This window comes from Lynx canadensis, chromosome E2 (assembly GCF_007474595.2).
Source record: "Lynx canadensis isolate LIC74 chromosome E2, mLynCan4.pri.v2, whole genome shotgun sequence".
Taxonomy (NCBI): domain Eukaryota; kingdom Metazoa; phylum Chordata; class Mammalia; order Carnivora; family Felidae; genus Lynx; species Lynx canadensis.
This window is the reverse complement of record NC_044317.1, coordinates 50,777,527-50,795,132: the sequence shown is the minus strand read 5'-3', so window position 1 is coordinate 50,795,132 and position 17,606 is coordinate 50,777,527. Positions and strand designations below refer to the sequence as shown.

Below are 17,606 nucleotides of genomic sequence, written 5' to 3'. Positions count from 1 at the left end.
ATTGTGACCCCCCCCCAACCCTACAATCGAGATCTCACAGGTGAGTCCCCAAACTGATGCCCCGTACTCAGCGTGGGGACTCCAGGCCCCGAAAGTTAAGCCTCAAAGTCCCAAATGGTGACTTCAGCCCCGAAATCTCATACCTCCTACTCCACACTGGGATGCTAGATCCCTAAATCCAATGCAAGGCTTCAAACCTCCCATATCAGGCCCCGGGGTCCCCAAGTGGTACCCCGGAACTCAAAATCTCCCCAGGATCTCCCGATCCCAACAGGAAAGCTTCCAGTCACAAAGCCCCCACACCTCCAGACTCCAATACTAGTTACTCCCAGATACAAAGCCGGAGATCCCAGGTCCCGGATCCCTATCCGACAGCCCCGACACTCTTCAGGGTCTTCAGTATCTCAAACCTGAGCCTGGACCCCCAAACCTCGGCCCAACCTCAAACCCAACACCCACCCCGCTCTGCGGCCCCTGGCCTGCCTTGCTCCGAGCACCCGGGCACGTCCGCCTTCCTGTCCCCCTGCACCTCCGGGAGGGAGGCCACGACCACAGAGTGCAGCTCCTGAGCGGACCCCAGGCTCCCCACTTCTGGAGGGCGAGTTCGCCTCGGCCTCCAGCACCCGCCTCAGGACGTGCAAAATGGCGCGAGGCCCCCCCTTGTGGTTTCACGCCAGCTCCACGCTCAGGAGCCTGATCGGACAGCGTCCGGCGCGCCTCCTGGGAGGCGGGCTGCGCCCGCGAGCCTCAGGCCGGCCTCGGCCACCGCGCTCCCCACCCGGGCGTGGGGTGGCCGCGAACCCCCTTAGCTCGAGGCTCCCGGGCGAGGCCCGTGGAGGGGAGCAAAAGCGAGCTCCTGAGGCCAGGCCACGCCCCCGCCGGTTCCCGCCAAGGTGTGCGGGGCACGAGACTGCAGAGGCGAAACGGCAGGGTGCGAGGGGCCGTGCGCAAGCGCGCCTGGGGACGGGCCCCGTCTTCCAGCGCCCGCGGGAGCTTCGCCTCGCGCCTCCAGACAAGGCCCCTGCCGGTGCGCGCCAAAGGGCCAACCAATCAGCGCTCAGTCAGCTGCCCGCCTCCCCGCCCCCGTCTGGCCTCGCCCCCTCAGCTGATTCCTGAGGTCCAGGACCCCGGGATCCCGAGGAGGCGGAGTCTCCCCAACTGCCGACTCTCAGGAACAGAGAAGGATCTGGCCAGGGTCCTTTCCGGCCTTCATTCCACCTTTTGCCTTCGGCGCACAGCTGAGGAAGGCCTGCTCGGTGCCAAGGATCGTGCTGGAGGCTGGGAATTTCGCTGCGGTCCTCCCCGCGCAGTCGGGAAGCTCACAGCCCTTGAGACTCTAGTGAAGCAGTGGCTGCGTTAAAGAGCGATAAATTGAGAAAAGACGCAAAGAGGAGGGTCGTTGGAATTGGCCTTCGGGAGCAGGTCCCCTCGCGAAGGTGTATGCTCCTTGATAGAGCGAACTTTTAGAAAGCTCTTTCTGATGGCCCGTGAGGATGGACTGGAAAAGACAGCTTAAGGGAAAGTGATCTAACGACCAAGTGGAGACTTGGAGACCCTGGCGTCCAACACATTTCGGTTCAAATCACTTTCTTGCTGTATTGCCATGGAGAAGGGTTTTAATTTCTTTTTGCCTTAACTTTCACGAAGTTGGAATACTACTTGGGTTGTCTGGGGGCGCCTGGGTGGCCCAGTCGGTGAAGCCTCCGACCTCAACTCAGGTCAAGATCTCCTGGTCTGAGAGTTAGTTCCAGCCTGCGTTGGGCTCTGTGTGGACAGGTCAGAGCCTGGAGCCTGCTTCCGATTGTGTATCTCCCTCTGTCTCGGCCCCTTCCCCGCTTGCACTCTGTCTCTCTCTCTCTCAAAAATAAATAAACATTAAAAAAAAAAAAATACTTGGGTTGTCTGCAGGGTGTCTGGCATATGGTTAGTATGCAATACATATTTACACAAGACTTATTTACACTGTTCTGGGCGCTTGAAGGAGATACAAAGGTGCCTGTCCTCGTGGAGCTTCTATGATGTTGACTAGTTCCTAGTTCGTGGGGCTTTCCTCCCTTCTAACAATGTTATCATTTGTAAATTAGGAGGTGGTGGTAAGAAAATCAGGAGGTGGTGGTGGCGATGGAAAAATGCCTGAGAAAGTAGAGGGCACTGTTAATTATTATGTTAATTGGTATAACTAAACGTGCTCTTTCCCAACTCTCCACCCCTCACAAACGTCTCTTGGCAATTTGCTCAATTTCTTCCAAAGGGCCCCGGGCCAAAATGGAGGAGCCTGGACTCCATCTCCCAGAGCGCCTGGCGGGGCGCTCTCTGCGCCTGCGCCGCAAAGTGCCCTCTCCGCCTCCTGGGAGTTAGAGTCGATCTTCTCCCCAGCCCGCCCAGTTTGCTTCCTTTCTCCACCTCCAAGCTTGATCACGCTGCCTTCTGGGAGGTGTAGTCCGTGGCCACTCGGACTCCAATTCCCAGCGGGCTTCGGGGCGGGAACCCGGAAGGGGAGGCTGGAGAGGAGCGAGTGGGGGAAACCCGCGTAGCCGAGAAGAGCTGCGGCGCGGAGAGATGGTGAGAACCCTGAGCGGGGGCTGGGGACGCTGGAAAGCTGGGGCGGAGGTTCGGGGCCGGTGGCGAGAAGGAAGGGGCAGTGGCTAAAGAAGAGGCTGGACGAGGAGAGATCGCTTTGGGGAGGGGTTTGGGAGAAACGGGAGCCGGAGGGAGTAGTAGAAGAATGGGGGCTGGGGAGGGGTCTTGGAGGTGGGGAGGGAGTCGAGCCTTGGGATTGATTGTAAGGGAGCTCCGAGCTGGGGAAGGGAGTCCCGAGTTGGAGAAGGGGCTGGGCGTCCCGACAGAGGCCCTGAAGGGAGCAATTTCGAGGGGGAGTAGCCTGGGGGATGCGGAGAGGCATGGGAGTCAGGGCTAGATGAATGAGGGGGTCTGTAGGCTCCGAGGGAGAAGCCGGCTGTGGCTGCGGTGGGTTGGGGCCTCTAGATCGGACTGGGGGCAGGAGGGCAAGCTGAGGTGGTGGAAGGAGAGAAATCAATGGTAGAGTGATGTGTTGGTTAGGCTACCGTACTGGGAATGGGTGGAGAGCATGAGATTAGGCGCCTGGATGTAACGATAGTTTGCCTAGACCAGCCGGAGACTCCCAAGAAACTGGACAGTCACAGAACTTAGGATAAGACGGCCAGAAAGGGCCACAGAGAGAACCTTTTGCACTCGCGTTTCTCCAGTGGGATCTCGAAAAGTGTAGTGGTTGTTGTGTACTGGCGGTCCAGCCTTCAGATCTCATTCGGTCACTCCTTGGTGACCTGAACAAGTCTCCCTTCTCTGAGACTTGGTGCCCTTATCTGAGTTGTGGGAACAACTTGCCACTGAGAAGAGGGAGGGCCTCTTAAGATTGTTACCCTCTCTTGCAATAAGTCCCCAGTCTCAGAGCTGTTGGTGGGAAGTTCCCCACCCCAGGAATGTGACTGGGTCACAGGTGCTGATGGATTCCCTCCTTATCAGTCCAACCCCGGAGGCAGTTTCTCAAAACCTGGCACTGCTCTGGGCATATCCCGGCTAAGAAGCATGCCATGCCCGGGCTCTCCTCAGTGGATTACAGCTGACATTTATGGTTTAGGAAGTGCCTGGCCCTTCTCTTAGCTCTTGGTGCATATTAACTCATTTAATTCTGGCAACACCCCTAAGGTGCAGGTGCTGTTATTATTTCCATTCTACAGAAAGGAAGCAGAGGCACAGAGAACTTAAGCAACTTTCCTAATGTCATCCAGCATTAAATGGTAGGCTCAGGATTCCAAGCTAGGCATACTGGCACAGAATCCGTTTTCACCACTGCAGTTCAGTCCCTTTGCCTTGTACTGAAACGCCAAGAGTAGGGCAGAGACTCGAGAACAGAGGCAGTCTTCAGTTTGAATTGTGGTTCTGTCATTTGCTGTGTGACCTTGGGCAAGTCTTTTGACTTCTCCTTAACTATGAAACGGGATCGGTAACCCTAGGAAGGTTAGAGGATCCAGGGAGGTCAGCGCGTAAAGTTCTTGGAGTAAGTGCTCAATACACATGAGTTAGCATTTTTTGAGCGGGAGCGGGAAACAGACTCGAGAGAGAGAAAGTGGAAGACAGCGACCAGTGAGGGAGACATCAGCCAGTCTGCCTCCTTTTCGTTCTCTCACAGATTGCCCCCATATCTCACCCTTCTGGTGTCCCACCCACTACCCCTAGGCTCCCGTGTCCAAGGGCGACTCCCCAAGGGGGGTTGCTCAGAGACTCAATCTGTCCCCATTCCCATCGCCAGCCAAATATAAATAATTCACTTCCCAATGCCCAGCCTGGCCCAGCTCCAGGCATTTCAGTGAATAGGAAATATTTCCAACAACTGTGTTTTCTTACCCCAACCTTTGGGTCATTCCAGCCTCCCCTGGCAGGCAGGTAACTTTGTAATTCATCTTGAAACAGTTTGGTTCATTTGTTGTGAGGCTTTCTGAGTTTATCACCTAAGTTTTCTGACTCTGATGGGAAAGTTTATGCTTAAAAGCGCTGGCCTCAGATACACCGGGGTACAAATCCCTTCCTCTGCGCTGTGTGTCCTTGGCCAAGTTGCATTCCCACTCTGGCCCTCGAGTTTTCTTGTGTAAGCTGGGGCCACATTCCAAGCACGGGGCTCTTGTAAGGAGATGATAAGGTAACGTATATAAAATGTTTAGTGAATATGAAGTATGAGGTGTTTTTATGATTTTTATTCTTTCGAGAAAGAAACTATTGAGCATACGCTTTGGAACCAGAACGCTCAGATTTGAATCCTGGCCCCATCACACACTGTGTGACTTTAGGCAAGTCACTTAACCCCTCTGGACCTCGGTTTCCTCTTCCAGAAAATGGGGGTTCCTTCCTTGAGTAGTTCACAGTGTTGATAGAGCACCTACTATGTGTAGACTGACACCTTGCCCCTGGGGAGCTTGCTGTTGTCACAGCGCTGGTGACATTCGTGCTCATTTTTCGGGTTTGGGATTTCTCTTACTGATTCATTTGCAGCCCCTCATGCTAGCTTTGCCTGCTTGTCCTTGCTTTCAGGGGTCTTTAACCCTTTGTCTTCAGCTCTCAGTGAGTTATCTGAAAACTTACTGGTTTGGGGGTAAAGCTTGCCAGCCTCTCACTTGTCCCTGTGCCTGTATGTCACATCTGGGTCCCCTGGGGTAAGGTGACACTTTGCTCCCCCTTTCCTTTATTTGTCCGTCTTGGGAAATGTGCCTGCTTTCCAAGTCATTTTGCCTTTTCTTAAAATCTTAAATGTGTTTTTCAGCCTGTGCCTGTCCGAAGCTTACTCATACAATGATATTTTTACCATTTCTTTTCTTTTCTTTTTTTTTAAAGTAGGCTTCATGCCCAGCATGGAGCCCAATGCGGGGCTTGAACTCACGGTCCTATGATCAACACCTGAGCTCAACACCTGAGCTGGGGCGCCTGGGTGGCTCAGTCGGTTAAGCATCTGACTTCAGTTCAGGTCAAGATCTCGCGGTCCGTGAGTTCGAGCCCCATGTCAGGCTCTGTGCTGACAGCTCGGAGCCTGGAGCCTGCTTCGGATTCTGTGTCTCCCGCTCCCTCTCCCCCTGCCCCTCCCCCGCCTCAAAAATAAAATAAACACTAAAAAAAAAAATTAAAGACCTGAGCCGAGATCATGAATTGGAAGCTTAACTGACTGAGCCACCCAGGTGCCCCTATTTTTACCAGTTCTAATGGTATATTTCTAGTAGCTCTGGTAATGCTGTATTATTCCTAAAAGTACAAGTTTTCCTGGCTTGTCACCTGCTCCATGATGCCATCCTAACCCCTCGATTAAGATCATAACCCTCACTATGGGGCTCCTGGGTGGCTCAGTTAGTTAAGCATCTGACTCTTGATTTTGACTCTTGATTTTGGCTCGGGTCATGATCTCATAGTTTGTGAGATCTGACGGCACAGAGCCTGCTTGGGATTCTCTCTCTCCTCCTCTCTCTGCCCCTCCCCGGCTCACGTTCTCTCCCCTCCTCTCTCTCTCAAAAATAAATAAACTTAACAACAACAAAAAAAGATCATAATTTCCACTTCCACTCCCAGTCCTCCTACTCGCCGTATTTGTTTCCCCATAGCGCTTGCCACCTTGGAACTTAACTTACTCTATTTTTACTGTTACTGCCTCCAATTAGTATGTGAGCCCCAGGAAGGCGAGGATTTTTATCTCTTTTTCCCTGCATATCCCCAGTGCCCGGAACAAGCGGCTGGCACACAGTACCTGCTCTGTAAATATCTGTTTCATTAATAGGGGAGACCCAGTACACGACAGGAACAAAGGAATGTCCATATTTTGGTTACTATGAGGGACTAGGGTCCGTTTCACTTCAGAGTTCTTAAATAAAGAGGGACGAAGTCTTTGGTTCGGCCAGTGATTTCCAAACTGTTAGGTAGTCTCACGTTCTCTTAATAATCCCAGAGCCTGGGGGCGCCTGGGTGGCTCCGTGGGTTAAGTGTCTGACTTTGGTGAAGTGTCTTGACTTCCGCTCAGGTCATCATCCCGTGGTTTGGTTCCTGAGTTCGAGCCCTGCCCTGCACTGGGCTCTGTGCTGACAGTTCAGAGCCTGGAGAGCCCGTCTCCCTCTGTCCCTGCCCCTCCCCCACTTGTTCTCTCTCTCTCTCTCTCTCTCTCTCTCTCTCTCTCTCTCTCTCTCTCTGTCTCTCTCTCTCTCTCTCTGTATCTCTCTCTCTGTCTCAAAAATAAACAAACATAAAAAAAGTAATAATCCCAGGGGCACCTGGGTGGCTCAGTCGGTTAAGTGTCTGACTTTGGCTCAGGTCAGGATCTCACCGTTCATGAGTTCCAGCCCCGCATCAGGCTTTGTGCTGATGGCTCAGATCCTGGAGCCTGCTTCGGATTCTGCGTGTGTGTCTCTCTCTCTGCCCCTCCCTGCTCATGCTCTGACTCTCTGTCTCTCAAAAATAAATAAGCATTGAAAAAAATTTTTTTTAAATAAACATTGAAAAAAATAATAATCCCAGAGCCTGAACACTGAGCCTCTCCTTGGTGCCTAGCTGACACTGAGCACTGTACCAAGGTTGATCTCAGTGAATCATCAACCAGCCCGTGGGTGGGTATTGTTATTATCTGCATTTTACAGTGGAGGAAACTGAGGCACTGAGGGTTAAGCACCCTGCCTATGGGCACATAGGGAAAAGTGGGAAAGCTGGGGTGTCTGCAGGCCCTGCCTGGATTCTTTCTGCATCTTGAATCTCTAGATCCTGAGGATTTGGATGATTCCTATCACTAGGGAGCTGTTGGGAAGGAAAATTTGAGAGGGAGGCAGAGACCAGCAGACCCTGAGGCCAAAAAGCCGAGAAAGGGGCCTGGATGAATCAAGATTGTGGACAGAATGGTGGCAGGAGTGGGGGTGGAGAGGGTGGGGGATAGAAGCAGCAGGACCAGGAACAGAGCTCTGGTAAGAAGCCACCGATTCCTGCGGGACGGTGGACCAGTGCATTCCCTGAGCACCTGCTCTGTGCCCAGCCCTGTGCTGCCGTGACCCTGACAGCCCTATCCCTGGGATGGAGGCGCCCCGAGGGCGGGGGTTGGTGGGGACATCACCGTGAGTCAGAGTGAGGGGGCCCAGGCATCCACTTTTTATTGCCTTTCTCCTTTCTTTGCTGTATCCTGCTGTAGTTGACATTGTTTCCAACTTCTTAAGATGTGCACTTAGCTTGTGAATTGTTAGCCTTCCTCCTTTCTTTGTGCATTGATGGGAACGGGTTCTCCCTAGACCTCCTGCACCGCACTGTCCTCCCAGGCTGTCCCTTTACCTTCATGTGGGGATTCCTTTTGCCTCGCTTCCGGGGCTACGCTTAGTTCTTTGATCTGATAGCTCCCCTTTTCTTCGTTCACTGTTTTCATATTGGAGAAGCAAATCCTCCGGTAGCTTCCCGAGAAGGGTTCCCGGACAGGTATTCTTGCTTTTGCAGACTTGCGCCTCTCACAGAAAGGTTTTCAGCAGGGGAGTGATGTGGTCTGATTTCTGTTTGGAGCAGTCTCTCTGGCTACCGTGGAAAGGATAGAGCCGGAAGAGCTAAACTAGGCCAGTTGAGCCAAGTGCGGAGGCTGGAGCAGCTGTGCCTTCGAGGAGAGGTCCCAGCCTTCCAGAAACCCACAGGGTGGAGGGGAGATGGGCCCTCACCCAGGTCATTGTCATTCCGCAGTGACAGGTGACAGGTGCTGCCAGAGGAGGCCTCAGGAGAAGAGATCCTGAATAGCTTGGGAGGGCACTCCCGAATAATTCCTGGAGGAGGTGCTGGGGGCAGGCTTTCCCCACCGGGGCTTGTCTGGAACCAGCCAGCTTTTCCCAAGAGGTCCCCAGTAGCCCGAGGGAAGACGGGCAGCATGGCAGGGTTAGGAGTTTGTTCCAACAAATATGCATCACATACCTCTGATGTGTTAGGGCATTGCCTCTCCAACTTATACGTGCATACGAATCCCCGAGAGAGTTTGTCAAAGGGCACCTTCCAACTCAGCAGGTGTAGGGCAGAGCCCGAGACTATGAGACTACGTTCCCCCCCTTTTTTTTTTTTTTACATTTTTTATTGTATTTACTTATTCTTTTAAGTTTATTTTGAGAGAGAGAGAGAGCAGGGGAGGGGAAGAGAGAGAGGGAGAGAGAGAGAGACTCCCAAGCAGGCTCCTCACTGTCAAGCACAGAGCTCGACCTGGGGCTCAAACTGAGCCGAAATCAAGAGTCAGAGGCTTAAAGCTTAACCGACTGAACCACCCGGGTGCCCCAAGACTACATTCCTAACACACTCCCAGGGACCACGGTTCCAGGGAGAACGGTCTGAGTCGCCAAGTGCTTGGTGCTGTTCTAAAAGCTGGGGATCTAGCCGTGAAATAAAGTGGACGAAACCACCAGTCCTGCGGGAGCTTGCGTTTTAGTGAGGGGAGACCGACAAACTTTATAGACAAAGTTTATAGTGTATTAGATAGTGATATGTGCTAAGGAAAAAAGCAAATCGGGGGCCCCTGGGTGGCTCCGTCGGTTGAGCATCCGACTCTTGATTTCAGCTCAGGCCATGATCGCAGGATCATGAGATCGAGCCCCCCCATGGGGCTCTGTACTGAGCTTGGAGTCTGCTTAGGATTCTCAGTCCCTCTCCCTTTGCCCCTCTCCCCTGCTTACATGCGCTCGCTCTCCTCTCTCTCTCTCTCAAAAAAAAAAAAAAAAATCGGGAAGGGAAAGGAGAATGTATGTGGCTGTTGCTGGGGGGACTGCAGTTTTTGAGGACGGAGTAACTTGATCCACACAAAGTGCTGCTCGGTGAATAAAGCTGCTGGTACTTCGTGAACTCCTGCCACAAAGCTGTGTCTGAGGGCAATTACTTCGCCCTTCTGTGCCTCCACTTCCTTGAAATGAGGTCAGAAATGGCGAGGTGATGTGAGAATGAAGTGAGTTAATATCCGTAAAACGCTCCGAGCCAAGCCTGGCAACCAGCGAGTGCTCGAGGGTGAACCGCCGTCGTGATCGTCATTTTCTCTCCTGATACATTCATGTGGGTCATGACTGTTTATTTGGACGTCTGCCCCCTTTCTCATGAGCTCCTCGTGGTGAGCTCAGTGTCATCTCTGTGTCCCCAGCGCCCAACTCCAAGCCAGCACACAGGAGGGCCTCTGAATGTCAGCTAGGGGATTCTCGAACTGTTGGGATCTTTCCACCCCGAGTGTTGATGGTGTGGTTCAGTTCCTTACTAATTTCATCTATCCAGCCCGTCTCTTCTGGGGAGATGCTTTGCGGTTTCCCACCACAATTGTGGAGTGGCCAGACTGTTTGCCGTCCTGTTTTCTGGCTTTATATATTTTGACGCTAGAGTGTTATTAGCATGGGTCAGGAACGTTTGTCTATGATGGGTCGGTTTGTTTTGTTACCAACTTTGTGTGTACCGATACCTCTTGCTTTTGTCAGATGCTGCTATTTCTTTTTTCTTTCTTTCTTTCTTTCTTTCAACATTTTAAGGTTTGTTTATCCATTTTGAGAGCGAATGCACGTGGGCTTGCGCTTTCAGGGTTGCACAAGCGGAGGAGCGGGGGAGGGGCAGAGAGAGAGAATCGCAAGCAAGCTCCCTGCCGTGGGACTTGAACCCATAAACCACGAGATCGCGAGATCATGACCTGAGCCGAAATCAGGAGTCCATTGCTTCACCGACTGAGCCACCCAGGGGCCCCGCCGTTTTTTTTAAACGGTATTGGCACTCTTCTGCTTGTCTCTTGGTTCGTATTTGTCTGGTCTTTTTCCTTTTTTTTTTTTTTCTTTTTTCAACTTTCAGTCTTCTGGGTCACGATGTTTTACAGTATTGGACCTTCATGGAGCATTCTCTGAAAGCTGACCTCGTGTAGGGCCATGTGGAGGGTTCAGTGTGTGGGAAGTTAGAAAATTCTGCCCCAGTGACCTCGGACACAGACAGAATCTGGCTGGGAAACAGAGTCTACACTGCCAGGCCTCGTAAAGTTTAAGACAGGGAGCTGCAGGGGAGGTCCATCCATTCAGTCTCAACGCTGGGCAGTGCTGCTGGGGACACCGTAATGACCATGACTGCTCTGGCCCTTCTGGGTTCACTGTCCAGCAGAAGAGACAAATCCATCTGTAGAGACAGTGATGACTCAGCATGGGCAGGGCTGGGACTCGTCAGAGATCCTTCTCTGGGCAGGTGGGAGGTTTCCCCGGAAGGGAGCTCAGGCAAGCCCTCCCTTTACAGTTACATTTGAGGAAAGCAAATGGATTAAAGAACTGAGCCACGCGGAGATCTGGAGGGAGAGCATTCCAGTTAGTGGGAAGAACCAATGCAAAGACCATGGAAGGGAAGAATTTGAAGGCGCCCGAGGAGGGGGGAGCGCAGAGGGGGAGTCTGACCCAGGCTGGGAGATCCGCTTCTTAGAGAAAGGAATGGCTGAGCTAGTACCCCAGAGAATATATAGCAAAGCAATGGGGCACAGCGTTCTAGAATCAGATTCCCTGGATTCCTATCCCTGCTCCCACTCGCACCAGTTCTGCGTAGGCCACCTGTCTGGCTTCTGTTTCTTTATTCTTACATTGGAGAGGATAATAGTTTCTACTGAGGGTCAGACAGGGTTGCAAGTACTCAAACCACTCTCTATGCCAGATCTGGTGCCCTCCGGGGTCCACTGGGGGTGTGGAGGAGTGAGGAGGGGGTGTGGAGGAGTGAGGAGGAGTGAGGTTGGACTTGTAGGGTACCGGGGCTTTTTCCCAAGGGCACCGGGGAGTCATTCATGGTAGGTTGTGTACAGGGTAGTGACAGGGTCAGGTTTGTGCTTGAAGACCCTTCTGGCTGTGATGTGCAGGATTGGTGGAAGCAGGCACGGCGGGGGCAGGGTGGTGGAAGGACAGACAGGTGACACTTGGACAGATGGCTGCAGTGGAGTCACTTTGGATATCTCTTCAATCAGCCTGGCTTTGTAAGGATCTAGGTGAGCCCTGTTCAATAGAAATATAATGCGAGCCGTATGTGTAATTTCAAATCTTCTAGTAGCCACATTTTTTAAAAAGTCAAAAGAAAGAGATGAAGTTAATTTTAAGTAATTTATTTAAATTATATGCTTAGTATTATCATTTTAACAGGTAACTAATATTTTAAAAGCATTATTGAAAGTATTTAATATTCTTTCCTTGTACTAAGTCTGAGTCAGATTTGGGGCGCCTGGTTGGAAAGGTTGAATGGAGAGGTCCATTTGGACACACAGCTTGAGCCTTGAATGCCAAGCCCAGAGGCTTAGACTCAGTGCCGCGACAGAGGTGGGGAAGGCGGGTGGGGAGGCATCGCAGAGTTCTGCCATTTGTTTTTCAAGGATGATGTGATCCCGTTGCCCAGTTTCCCCCACTGGAAATCTCGGTCTCCAGGGTTCCCAACCAAACCTGGGCACTCAGATCTTTCTGCCCGGTTCCTTCTGCCCTCAATCCTGAAGCTGCTCGGCCCTTTAAATCTCAACTGTCAATCGGGGCTCCTGTTTAGAGGGAAAGCCGTGTAATGTACCTATCCCTGAACACCATGGCCTCTGTCCTGGCCTTGATCCTCCGTTTTAGCAAGAAGTTGGGAATTGTTCTACGCTCTCTTACACTCCGCTGTTTCCACACCCCCTTCACCTCTCGCCTACTCCTCCCTCTTTCGAAGTTAGGCCCCTTCGCCAAGCCATTCCTTATATGGGCACGGCCCCGAACGGCAGCCGCTCATTGGCTGGGGGCGTCACGCGCGCGTCTGTCAACAAAGGGGCGGAGAGAAAGTAGGCGCGCGCCACCACGCGACGTCCGGAGAGAAGGAGTGAGGGGGCGGGCCCTCTTCACTTTTGCGCGCATGCGTATGTGCTGCCTCCCTCTCCCGCCGCAGGGGGGCGGGGCTCGAGGGTGAGGGCCCTTTGGGGGCGTGTCTAGGTTTCGGGGGTCGTCCGAATGGGGGGGCAGTTCAAAATTTGGGGCTCCCTTCGCGGTTAATCGTTATTTGGGGGCTTGAGAAAGTGTTTGCGTGGGTGTGGGGGATACTTGGGGTTCCCTTGAGCTTAGGGGGAGCCTTGGGGTTTGGGTTTGGGTTCTTTCGTAATGTGGAACTTTCGGTTGTATTGTAGGGGTCTCCTTTGTGGTTTGAGATGTCTGGTGGGTTTGCGATTTGAGGAGCTCACGGAGAGACTTAGGAACAAAATAAAGAATCCAGGGGTACCGATGCTGGAGCCAGAATGCCTGGGCTTTTGCCGCCTCAACTTCTTCCTACCTGTCTGACCCTCGATTTGGGGTTAAACCTTTCTGTGTCTCATCTGGACACAGGAACTAATTAATACGCTAACCTGCTTCATCGGGACCGAGGAGGATTAGCAGGAATTGTTAGAACAGTATCTAATAAGCTCCAGCGAACACGCAATAAGCACGTGTCAGTTGTGAGGATTCTTTGGGAGCATTTGGGGGTCTGGGGGACTTTGAAAAATATAAGGTTTGGGATTAGTCTTATGTGTTAGGGAGCTTTTATGTTTTAGGTTTTTTTTGGTTTTTTTGTTTTTTTTTTTTCAGTAGAAGGGCTTGTGTGGAATTAAGAAATACATATAGAGGTTTAGAAAGTATTTGAAGGGGAGTATAGGATTTCCGGAGACTCCTCTTTTTGGGGTATCTGTGAGGTTGGGAAATCACTGTGAATGTCGGAGTCCTTGGTAGACATGGGATTTGCGAGGGGTTCCTTGAGATTGGAGCCTTCTGTGCTGGAGGGGATATTTATAGGTTTAGGAATTTAAATTAGGTTTGGAGAGAGTCTGGGTATTTGGGGGAAGGCATATATTCTGAAGATAAGGGTAGGGTCTGAATGGAGGATTTTAGAGGGTAGCCAAGTTGTAGAGTGATCTGTAGAGCATCTATAGAAAATGGCTTTTGCTATGTTTGTGTGTCTATTCCTGAGCATTGGGATGTATTGATGAATGGTAGACTTCGTCCTCTATAGGTTTTAGGGGTTGTATGGTGATTCTTGTTTTAAACAAAGAACTGGGATTTCAGCAGGGGTTGTAAGTATTTGAGGGGAAGGTGGGATCATGGATTATGAGGGATAAGTATTTTTAGGATTAGGACTCTCTTTGTGACTGGTGTCTGTGGGTGTTTGGAGGCTGTCTGGATTTTGAATGCTGTCCACAGGACCACGAAATGATGGAATTTTTAGTGGTCTCTGTGGAATTGCCTGAATTTAGAATTCAGGACCCCTGGAATAGTCTGTAGTGCAGGGGTCAGCTGACTTTTTCTGTGAAGGGCCAGATAATGAGTATTTTAGACTTTGCAAGGCCGTATGTCCTCTGTTGCAACTATTCTGCCATTGTAGTATGCAAGCAGCAATAGATAGATGAGCATGTTTCAGTAAAACTTTATTTGCAGAGACAGGCAATGGGCTGTAGTTTGCTGACCCCTGGTCTATGGGCACGTGGGAGGTTGGAGGTTTGGAGAGTATTTTGGTTTCAAGATGCCTGGAGGGAGATGGGCCCAGGGAACGATTGAGACGGAGGGATGTGCTACCTGGTGGTCCTGCAGTGCAAAGCGGTCACGTCAGACTCAGTGGCAGAATTGTCTCCAGAGTAGGTCATGCACAAAGTCGTTGCAAAATAAAACGGTCGTCATTAAGAGAGCCCTGAATTGAAAAGTCCCGAAACCAAGTTTGAGGGCCTGGTGTTACGCCAAGTAAACCCTTCCCCACTCAGTTGACCTGTGTCCACCAGAGCAGGCCTTCTTATCCCAGAGGTCTGTGGCTGTGCCTAACGGAATTAATCACCTGCACGGTCTTGTGCGAGTGTGTGCGTTCTTTCTGGGCGAGGACACACAGCTTTGAGGGTGTCTCAGGGAGCCCCACGACTTGAACAAAGTGAAGAGCCGATTTCTTAAGGGCCTGGCTGGCTGTGACCTTGGATTTTCTTCCCCTGCCCAGCCTACCTCATTCCTTCATCCGTGGGCTCAAGTAGCCGTAGCTGTGAGTAGGGCTGGGAATTCTTGTCTTTTGAGGAACTGGCTGTTGGGTGAGCAAGGAGACAAAGGAGGACCTGTCAGTTGCTGCTTTCACTAGAGTCCAGGGTTATGGTAGCAGGAGGCCTCTGGATCGTGAGTGAGGGCAGTCGGGCCACGGAGTATGACCTGCATGGTTGCGACAGGCTGCCGGCTCTGGTTACTTTCTGGGTGTTTAAAGACCGGCTCTCATCCCCTCTGCAGCCCTCCCTTTGCTCACCTGTGCAGCAGGGCAGGAGTAGAGTTCTCAGTGGTCTAAGTTGGTCTGTCCCCTCAGAAGAGGTTGAGGCCGGGGTGGTGGGAGGAGGGCAAGCTATTCCCCCACCTCCCCAACCTCCTCTTCCCTGTCTCCAGGTGGCCTGCGGAGCCTCCCCTGACCATCCAGGCAGGTCCTGAAATGCGGTGAACCCCGGCCTGTCTGCTACCGTTTCCCAGGATGGACCGCAGCGGCCTCCTGCCCTTCCAGCTCTGGTGCCCCCGGCCCTTTGGCACCTACTCCCAGAACCAGCCGCGCCCGCCTGCCGCGGCCCTCAAGCCATCAGCCTGCCCAGAGCCGGGCAGCGGGACCGAGCCAGACCACGGGCCTGCCCACTCAGAGAACACCCCGCCCACCTTGGCCACGGAGGCCCCTGCCTCCCAGCCTGCCCCGCTCCTCTCCGCAGCAGCTGCTGGCGATGAGGGCCGAGTCCTGCTGGACACGTGGTACGTGATCAAGCCCGGGAATACAAAGGAGAAGGTGGCCTTCTTTGTGGCCCACCAGTGTGGTGGGGGCAGCCGGGCCAGCTCCATGAAGGTCAAGGGGCACTGGGGCAGTGACAGCTCCAAGGCCAAGCGGAGGAGGCGCTGTCTTGAGCCTACTAAGGCTCCACCGGACCCAGGGGGCCGAGAGGGGCCCCCTGCCACTGAAGGGGCCCCGGCCTCAGCTGGTGAGGATGTAGACCTGCTCTCTGTGGCTGAGATGGTGGCCCTGGTGGAACAGCGGGCCGCCCTGGCCCTGCAGAACTACCCACGCCCCGGCACCCCGGCGCCTGTGGTCTTCGTGTCGGCTGAGCAGGGTGGGCCTGCCAAAGGGCTGGGGTCCGAGCGGAGGTCTGGTGGCGGGGACTGCAGCCGCGTAGCTGAGGCAGTGGCCCACTTTGAGGCCCAGCGGGACAGCCCTCCAGCCAAAGGCCTCCGCAAAGAGGAGCGGCCTGGGCCCGGCCCAGGGGAGGTGCGCATCGCCTTTCGTATCTCCAACGGCCGAGAGCCCCGGGCGCCCGACGGCAGCTTGCCCAACGGGAGCAGCGGCCGGCCCGGTTGTGCCTACCCTGGCAGCCCAGGCCCCGGGGCCCGAGCCAAGGACAAGATCACCTGTGACCTGTACCAGCTCATCAGCCCCTCTCGGGATGCCCTGCCCAGCAATGTGGAGTTCCTTCTGGCTCGGGCGGATGAAGCCAGCGAGGGGGAGAGCCCGGTCCCTGCCAGGCCTGAGGACACTCCCCCGGCGCCCCCTCCACCCCCTGCCCGGGACTGCGGCGCGTCAGGCTTCCACGTGGACGTGGTAGTGACGGGTGTGGTGGACGAGTGCATCTTCTTTGGCAAGGATGGCACCAAGAATGTGAAAGAGGAGACGGTGTGCCTGACGGTCAGCCCCGAAGAGCCGCCCCCACCGGGCCAGCTCTTCTTCCTCCAGTCCCGGGGTCCGGACGGGCCCCCCGAGCCGCCCCCAGCCGACTCCCCCACCACCGCGCCAGGCCCGGACGACGCTGAGGGGACAGCGGACACCTCCCTGTGCCGCCTGTATCGGCACGTGTCGCACGACTTCCTGGAGATCCGCTTCAAGATCCAGCGGCTGCTGGAGCCGCGGCAGTACATGCTGCTGCTGCCCGAGCACGTACTGGTGAAGATCTTCAGCTTCCTGCCCACGCGGGCCCTGGCGGCCCTCAAGTGCACCTGCCACCACTTCAAGGGCATCATTGAGGCGTTCGGTGTGCGGGCCACAGACTCGCGCTGGAGCCGCGACCCCCTGTATCGCGATGACCCTTGCAAGCAGTGCCGCAAGAGATACGAGAAGGGTGACGTGTCGCTCTGCCGCTGGCACCCGAAGCCCTACCACCACGACCTGCCTTACGGACGTTCCTACTGGATGTGCTGCCGCCGAGCGGACCGCGAGACGCCTGGCTGCCGCCTGGGTCTGCACGATAACAACTGGGTGCTGCCCTGCAACGGGCCGGGCGGGGGCCGGGCCGGCCGGGAGGAAGGGAGGTGAAGCCGGGGGAGGGGTGGGGGGAGAGCCCACCGTGCCCACCCCTCCCCCTGCCCCCTGGGAGCCCAGGGCCAGGACTGGGTCACCCTCCAGGCGGTGTTGATCCCCTTCCAGAACCGAGATGGGGTTCAGGGGGATGATTGAGAAGGCACTCCGATCGACCAACCCCTATTGGTTTTCTACTCTTCAGACCCAGGGCCCGTGGACCCTTCGAGCAGGGTGGTTTTTATCAGCATCTCAATTTCTTCTCCGTTCAGCCCCAACACCCTCCTTGCCACTCTACACCCCAGGGACCCACCAGCAGGGAGCAGACGGCAGCTAATTTTGGTACTACTTAAGGGTTCCCCCATTCTGGCCCCCTTCTGCTGCACCCCCCGCCCCCATCCCATGCCAGCCAGTTCTTTGTCTCTGGAGCTGTGTTCTCCCAAGAGGCTGCAGCATGCAAAGCCAGTATCTCTCCTGACCTGCCACACCAGGGCTCACCTCCTCTTTAGGAATTGGGGGCCATCAGATCACAGATCAGATGTGGCACTTTTCATGGCAACCTGCCATTTCTAGATGTTTTCCCCATTAAAACAATAAAAAAAAAAAAATCACTGTTTTCTTCTTAACCTAAAGCTACCATACCAGTCTCTTCGCTTCCCCTAAAGAAGAGAAAATAAAGCTGAAATATAAAAATTCCCCATCTCCCATTATTTAAACTATTGCCATCGCTTCTCTACCCCCCCCCCCCAAAAAAAAAAAAAGCTGTGAAGCCCTTTGCCTCGCTCTTGACAGCGTGGGGGGCCGGTGGGCAGGGACTGTGGGTTTGAATTTCCGGATTGTTTTTC

The 17,606-nt window shown here is 53.8% G+C and overlaps 1 protein-coding gene across 1 annotated transcript; it reads left to right on the top strand.

The window, feature by feature from the left end:
• The first annotated feature begins 2,484 nt into the window (after positions 1-2,484).
• Positions 2,485-17,504, top strand: FBXO46 (F-box protein 46). Its single transcript, XM_030297904.2, has 2 exons — positions 2,485-2,562; positions 14,886-17,504. The coding sequence occupies exon 2, from the start codon at positions 14,968-14,970 to the stop codon at positions 16,777-16,779; it is 1,812 nt and encodes a 603-aa protein (XP_030153764.1). The 5' UTR covers positions 2,485-2,562; positions 14,886-14,967; the 3' UTR covers positions 16,780-17,504.
• The last annotated feature ends 102 nt before the right edge of the window (positions 17,505-17,606 follow it).

Excerpts from the sequence above, each read along its gene's own strand:
- FBXO46 (XM_030297904.2), top strand. The coding sequence starts at position 14,968 with ATGGACCGCAGCGGCCTCCTGCCCTTCCAGCTCTGGTGCCCCCGGCCC.